Source organism: Daktulosphaira vitifoliae, unplaced genomic scaffold, assembly GCF_025091365.1.
Source record: "Daktulosphaira vitifoliae isolate Bord-2020 unplaced genomic scaffold, ASM2509136v1 Scaffold_2, whole genome shotgun sequence".
Classification (NCBI taxonomy): domain Eukaryota; kingdom Metazoa; phylum Arthropoda; class Insecta; order Hemiptera; family Phylloxeridae; genus Daktulosphaira; species Daktulosphaira vitifoliae.
Window position 1 is genome coordinate 5,123,416 of NW_026099573.1, and position 8,268 is coordinate 5,131,683.

General features: G+C 39.6%; 1 protein-coding gene across 1 annotated transcript; it reads right to left on the reverse strand.

Moving 5' to 3' along the window:
• Positions 1-5,722: 5,722 nt before the first annotated feature.
• On the reverse strand, positions 5,723-6,211 carry LOC126897905 (uncharacterized). Its single transcript, XM_050671851.1, has one exon. The coding sequence runs from the start codon at positions 6,209-6,211 to the stop codon at positions 5,723-5,725; it is 489 nt and encodes a 162-aa protein (XP_050527808.1).
• Positions 6,212-8,268: the final 2,057 nt, after the last annotated feature.

The following is an 8,268-nucleotide window of genomic DNA, read 5'->3' on the forward strand; positions in this document are numbered from 1 at the left end:
AAGCAGCAGCAGCAACATCAGTGACACATCCATTATCGGTGCGGGTCTACAATTGAGATTGAACAACAAGAAAAAAGATTAAGTTTACTGGGACGACCCCAACGAGCTCGTGGAACGTATACTTTTATTCATATCAGCCCGGTCGGCTGGCAACACTGGAGTTTCACCGGAAATCGTTTCTATATTGGAAGAGCTGCAGGAAGCCGGTTACATTGAACAGATACCAGCGGCGTTATGAATAAGAACATTGCTAACGAACTACACCGGCAGGCTCGCAGGACGTATACCCGTGCCCGGATAAATATCAAGGGTCTCGATGATATATGGCACGCTGACCTCGTGGAAATGCGCGCATACCCTGATCGACGACATCGGTATATTTTAACGTGCGTCGATGGATTTTCAAAATACGCGTGGGCCATCCCGTTGAAAAATAAAACGGCCAACGAAGTTACCGCAGCCATGAACGGAATACTGAAACATGGTCGTCATCCTAAGCTTTTGCAAACGGACAATGGTAAAGAATTTTACAATAAACAATTTCAAAAACTGATGTCACAATACGCNTTTCCTGATTTTTTCGTTCTACCGGATTTGCGCGCGGATGATAAATAGGTGTGGTCCAGGCTTCCGCCCCCCATCTATTTATCGCGTTAATCATTTCGTTAGAAACCAGATTCCGTCCGTTGTCGCAAAGCAATACGCGGGGGTACCCAAAACGTGAGAAAAATTCGCGTTCGAGCGTGTCTACAATCGTTTTTGTAGTCGCTGCGCCTATCGGGTACGCTTCGGTCCAGCGACTGAAACAGTCAGTTGCTACTAACAGGTTCGTTTTTCCCCTTGATGTTCTGGGGTACTCACCCATTAAGTCGATACTAATGACCTCCCACGGTTGTCTTGGTTTGCGCGAAGTTAGAGGATCATTCGGACGCCTATTTAGGGCCTTTGTACACGCGCAAACATCACACGATTTTACGTACTCGCGTACTATATTTTTCAGGCCCTTCCAATAGAAGCGTTGTTTGATCGCTCGGTAGGTTTCTTTCCATCCTGGGTGACACGCCAGCGCATCGTCGTGGTATCGCCAAATCACACGCTGTGATTTGGCTACTGGTATTACGGCCGGTATGTCTACGCCCATACGAATGCGTATTAGTCCGTTTAACATGAAATATTCGTTGTTGTTCTTGCTGGACTCCTTATCGTTTTTTCTGGAGTTCCTCTTGAGTAATTGTTTCATGACGGATGAAAGAAACGGATCGTCGTTTTGCCACTCTTGTATTTCCCCCCCGTAAACGGCCGATTATCTGACGCGTCGTTTGTTTCGGTTATGGCAATAACATTGTCAAGAGTGGCCCGCGCATTATCCAACGCTCTCGTTGTCGGTGCGCCCACCAGACTGTCGTCGAGTAACTCTTCGTCAACAGGGGGCCGCGCGCTCGGATAACGTGACAACATGTCCGGTCCTTCGTTGTGTTTCCCGGGTACATGTGTCGTTGTAAAATTTAAATTACCTAGATGTAGCGCCCACCTAGTTAATTTTGAATTGTTGTCCTTTGCTCTGTGTAGCCAAGTCAACGCGGAATTATCCGTAAATAATTCAAACGGAGAATACTCTAAATACGGGCGAAATTTATCAGTCGCCCATATAATTGCTAAGCATTCTCGTTCTACGACGGCGTAACGTTTCTGCGTTTCTGAAAGTTTCTTACTGGCGTAGGATATGATTCTTCTCTCTCCCGGTTCATCTTCGTGTTGAAAGAATATTGCTCCCACGCCCATTTCACTCGTATCGGTTTGAAGGCAGAAAGTTTTCGCGTAGTCAGGAGGACTCAGTCGTGGGGACTCACACAGGGCCTTTTTTTCCTGTTCAAAAGCCCTTTGATGGTCTTCCGTCCACAACCATTTCGTCCCCCTTTTTAGTAGATTTGTCAGCGACGTTATTGTTTCGGCGTAGTTATGGAAGCATACCACTTCGGGACGCAACAAACGCCGTCTAAAAACTATAAAATCGAATCGATTAATACTGTCGCTAATGATTTGTTCAATTGTTTGCCATAAAATATTATATTACATTTGAACTCTTTAATAAAAAAAAATATATAATAGATATGTATGCGTATATTAAACAATATAAAAATATGTATCACAAATGGTCGATAATAATTTCTAATGAAGCGTAGAAAGTAAGTTGCCATGTATGATAATTTCCAGGAATTTCATGTCAGTCCCGCATAAGATGATATTATTTTGTCGAAACGTTCGTCGTGTACCAACGTCCTCCGAGTCATTTGTGTTAATTCGTTTAAGTTCTGGAAAAGAAACCTATTGTTAATCAAACAAATAAATATATTATAATATGCAAATAAATTTAAACTGTAGATAAACACTATCTACAGATTTGCATCGAAGCGTTTCTTATGATAGTGATTTTAATCAATGTCAGATTAAATCTATACTGAACCCAACTATGCAATGTCTCCACTATGCCGTGACCCCACTGTGCTACCGTTTTTTATACATAAAAGTTTATTTTAAACTATGAATAAAAGTAAAAGTAAATTTTTATATAAAGCAAAACATGATAAATTCAAAGTATATAAATAAAAATACATTTTTAAATCAATTTTAAGAATATTTAAATTGTTATTATTGAAATGAAAAATTTAATGCATTGCTACGTTTTCCGTAATAAATTAGAGATAATTTTTCCATAAATTCATTGTATTCATTTATTTCAGCGTCTGTGAGTGAAATTATTTTAGGCAAACATAGCTGTCTATCGTTTTCTAATCTCGCTATTAATGTTCGACCGTACTTGGTTTCCATAGATCTCAAAGTAGTTACCCGATACTCTTTATTTAGTGTCAGTGAAGCCATTGATACATATTCATTGTGAGAGAGTGATTTAATTTTATTCAGTACAGACATTTTTTCTAGAAAAAAAAAACAAATCATTAGTTTAAATATTAACTATACTTATCGTTAAATTAAAATATAAGATTCAAGCAATACAAAAAAAAAAATGAGAAAAATTAGTTTTACTTACTTATTCCTATTGAATTCTTCAAAAAAACAATTAGATAAAATGTTTGAAACTTATTTGTTGAAAAACTTGACTTTTACACGACACGTACAAAAACTGCGTTTAAACTAAAATAATATTACTGCAAATTACTTAAATATGATTTTTATCGAGGGAGGGAGTTGATATGATATTATCAACACCAGATTTCATTGGTTAAAAAATCATAAACTCACCCCCAACGATAATAAACCATATATTCAACCCTTATAGCCCAAATATTATCTAATAATAAAATTTTAATTATAACGCATGACATTAGTTACTATTCCGCATGGCAAAAAGTGACTGTCATATCGACTTGTAATGCAAATATTTTAAAAATGTATATTGCTATTATTGTGATATTTTATTTAATGCCACGAACATTTAACGGATTTTCATTCAGAGAGAACCACGTGAAGGTTGTCATACAATCTCTTCGCACAAAACGGAAATTTCCCCGCCCGTACACATGACATTTGGGGTTCAAATGGCAAATGCACAGCACGGGAAAATAGCCGTTTCGAGGGACACACGCAGAATATTCGCATAAACGCTCAAATCACGCCCGCCGCAGCTGGCACACCGAAACAACCCGTGCCAGCAGCAATCGAGCTTCTTGCCCGGACTAGACCAGGTAATCCGTTCAACAAACCCGATTTTTCGCTATCCAACGCGAACGATTGCGATCCGAAGACCGGCTACCGAGTAGACAGGGACACAGGCAGAATATTCGCATAAACGCTCAAGTCACGCCCGTCAAAATCGAGCATTTTGCCCGGATTACACCGCTTAATCCGTTCAAAACACTTGATTACCCGCTGTACCGCGGGATCGTGTTCAATGTCGCCATCAAACATGATTTATGTCAAAATCATTCTAATACTTGTAACGTGACAAAAGTATCTGGTTGTTTTTTTTTGTCTATTTGTATATATATATTTGTGTTGAGCCGAATGCGGACTGCGACGGCATTTGTTGATAAAATTATCATGATAAGGTGTTGTGATTTGTTTATGCGCGCGCGAGATAGTCAGCTGTGTACTACTTCGGACCGGTTCATGAACGGCATTTGTGTGTACATTCACCCCGCTCCTTTCCTATCTTGAACGTCATTTGCACTGCTCACCGCATACATTGTCGCCATATGATTTAAATTGTTTTTAATAATTTCCGGCACTGGGTATTTAGTTATTTTTTGACCCCTACTCTAAAGGCTAGCCGTTTGGTCGCCAACGGACCGCCGGGTCAATCGTCGGACGGATTGTCGGGGAATAGCCATAGTCGGAAATGGTCGTACTATTTCCCGTCCGTAGCGATCGTAATTTTTGTTGTTGTGTGCGCTGCAACTTTTTCATTTTTTTATATATATATTTTCGTGAGTGTCCGTTATTTTTTTTTTAATGTAATTATTATTTATATTGGCGTCGGCTAAACCTGCCTCCATATTCGTTAGCCCTTCGGGGCTGGTAATGTATAGTTTTGTATATAATGTTTTGAGCCAGTTATTTTTTAGTGCGCCGTGCCATAAGCACGTGTGGCGAATTTTTTTATATTTTTTTATATAGTTTTTTTTTTTGTGTCCTTATATTTTTTTTTATTTAGGTCCCGCAACATGACAGGCGTGTACAAGACCACCTGTCATGTTATATATATTTTTTTTGTGACTTTTTATAGGTTTTATATCATATTTTATTGGGTGATGTATATATTATTGGTACAATGTGGTGACGTAGTGCATTTTATTCCGGGGTGTCCCAACGTCTTGCAAGCTAAGCCTAACTGCCAGAAACCAGTCGCTTACTTGGGACGTATCCCCGCCGTGCTTAGCGGCAATGCTGCGATTAATAGCCGGCGGGTACCCGAAGACGTTCATCGTATTCTCTAATGATAAAAGTGTAGGTGTAACTATTTTTTTTATTAATATCTATTTTTTTTTTTTCTCTCTTTCTTTGTTCCCCTTTAATTTGTAGACGAGGTTTTTTGACCATTCGGTTTTTTGCCTCGTGTTAACTTAATTTTTTTTTGTTTTTTTTTTAAAAAAATCCCCTTAATTTAACTTAACCATCATCTGTTTCTTCTTTTTTGCGTGTTCCATCTTCAATGGACTCGTGTATTTTTTTTTCTTTCAAAAATCAATTCCCCTAGTTTATAAGGTACGGGCAACGGCCTTGTATAAGGTCATCCCTGATCTATATGGTTATGTGACAACTGTCACGAGGTTTTGGTGTACATCTACTATCAACGACTCAACGGACATCAACTTTGATATTTATTAATTATATATTTGTTTCTAATTGTTTTAATATACAATAGTTAATTTTTTTAAAATCCTACTGTGGTCCGACAATACACTGTCTCGCCCAGTAGGTTGGCGACCCTCTTCTTATAATTTTGTAAAACGCCATGAAAGTTACAAATTTTTCGTTGCGGCCAATTAATTTGATTTTTATATATTTGTAACCTTTCATACTTCCCTGTACACGACGTTTTTCACAACGCACGGCCCGTCCACGGCCGACAAAGTCTACACCCTGATGGAATTTTGGTTGCGCACTCTCGAAAAGACCACGTACAGCTGTCCGTGGGCGAACGGCTGTACCGTCAACGACAGGCCGACACGATCGAACGTCTGGCCCTGCGACTTGTTGACTGTCATGGCGTAGCAGAGCCCACGGGGAACTGGTAACGACACATGCGACGTGGAATGTCGCCGTCCCCGGACGTCCTCGTCTGAACGATCGGAACGACTATCTCCTCGGCGTCGAGATCTGTCAACAGTTTAGCTTTAAAATTATGTTGCCTGAGCTCAGTAATTACCAGTCTGGTGCCGTTGCACAGCCGTCTGGCCGTGTCCAGGTTCTTCAGCAACATGACGATCGCGCCCACCTTCAGAGTCAACCTGTACGGCGGCAAGTTGTCCACTTCCAGAGTGTTGAGAAACTCTACGGGAAAATTGGCCGCCTCGTCGTCGTCGTCGGCTACGACGGTGTCGGTGGCGGTGTACACCCTCTGCGACCCCGTCACTCGACTGTGGAGCACCTGATCGTTGATGTTCTTGCACTCGTCATTTGTAACACACAAAACAATATGTTTAGCGTAATCGCGGACGTTGTTCAACGTATATCGTCCGCTGTTGTTCATTCAGTCGACTGACCAACTCGGCGACATCTGCTGCCGCCGTCGCGTTGTCGGCTGGCGCGGCGTCCGGTACTAACATAGCGCTATCGGGCTCGGGTAAACAGTAACCCGCGAGCGTCTTGTTCGAAGCGGCCAGGTGACGTTCCACGGCGGCCAAACACATGGATTCGGATCTGTCGCGGTCTGCGAGTCGTCTGAAGTAATTTTCCATCAGATTGTCCTGTAAACACAACGAACGATTAATAATTAAATTCATCGCTCTTGCCGTTATTACGCGAGCTATAAAAGAAAAAACGAAACAAAACCGTCCCGTGTACTTTGAATAGATATTGTCAAATAATTATTATCGTATAAAATGAAATATTTATAATAAATAAAAGCAATTTAATAATAAATGAAATAAGCATGTCGTACACTGTAGTGATTTGCATCGAGTTGATTCATACTTTGTTTTTTATCTCAACGTGAATACACGCTTTAATAAACATTTTATGAATTTATATACGGGGATCAAACACTATTGAAGAAACATCGGCTATAACAATGAAAAAATATTTGTAATGAACATGTAAATTAATGTTACGATTATAACGAATCGATGTGGAAAATTTTAATTTACCAGTTAATGATACATGGAACGAAAAGTCGCGGCGTTGTAATAGTATTGAATGTGCATATTTTTGCCGTTGTAGAAAAACGCTAAGAACACGACTTGTTACTATTGCGCATTGGATAAACGTTTAGTTTAAAATCCGATGAAGTCCGTACGCGCGGTGTACTGTCCTATTTATTTACTTATTATTATTATCATCGTTATATGCGATTGATACAAAATAAGTAGAAGACATATACTGGAGTAATGGATACGCCGTTCCACACTAAATAGGCAACACAACAGTCGCGACGACCTACGGTACTGTCGATAAATGAATGTTTGTAATTAAAAAAAAAAAAAAATAAAAAGATGTACACCGTATTATAATATAATGCACGCCACGCTGTACAACAGATTCCGTTTTATTAAAGCCGAATGCTATATTTAATATACTATTTATTGTAATGTTCGAAATAACTAAACTCACTTCGGACGGAGCGACGTCGAGGGCTGGTCCGTTTGGAACTCCGACGACGGCAAGCTACACAATGAGAGGAAAAAAAATAATAATTAATTAAAAATTTATGTGTCCATCGTATTGAAAAGCGATTTAATAATTTTACTGACGTCCTCCAATCCGACGTCGACAAAATCGGGCGACGGTTCGACGGGAGCCCCGACCACTTCAATCTACAGAAAAAAAAAAATGTATATACAGGGGGTGGACAAAATAATATGAACACCTGACATTTATATATTAATAAGATGTTGGGCCTCCATTTGCTTTTAAAACCGCTTCAATCCTTCGCGGAATAGATTCAGTATTACCCAAATGTGCGTTAAGTCTGCTGTAACTTTAGCCGCGGTAGTTTTATGTTGTCTTGTCACAATCCGTCGGTCCCTGTCAGTCAACTTTGGATTTCGCCCACTATTACTTTTCGCCGATGATGTTTTTCCGTATTTCGTGTATGCTGTCATTACTGTGGACACTGTCCCTCTTGACACGTTCAACAGTTTAGATGTCTCCGTTACAGACGCTCCCGCTAATCGAGCATCCACTATTTGCCCTCTTTGGAAGTCCGAGAGCTCACGCATTTTATTTTAAGTTTATTTTAACGTTCGTAGTATAACCTGTGTTTTACACTAATATGTTATAAATAACTACTATATTGTAATAATATACTAATTTTACGCCATGTTATCCAAAAACTATACAGTGTAGCCAACTTGCAACAATATGTAACTATATTGCATGGTGTTCATTTTATTTTGTCCACCCCCTGTATAATGTAATTATAATGCAACGCAATAAAAACTGCTCACATCGAGCAGACCGACATTGACAATTTCGGGTGACGCTCCAACGGGTACTTCTATCACTTCAACCTACAGAATTGTTTGCGTACATAAAAAAACAATAATATACAGTAAATTTATTATTATTATTATGTGTATAATGTTCAAC

Excerpts from the sequence above, each read along its gene's own strand:
- LOC126897905 (XM_050671851.1), bottom strand. The coding sequence starts at position 6,211 with ATGAACAACAGCGGACGATATACGTTGAACAACGTCCGCGATTACGCT.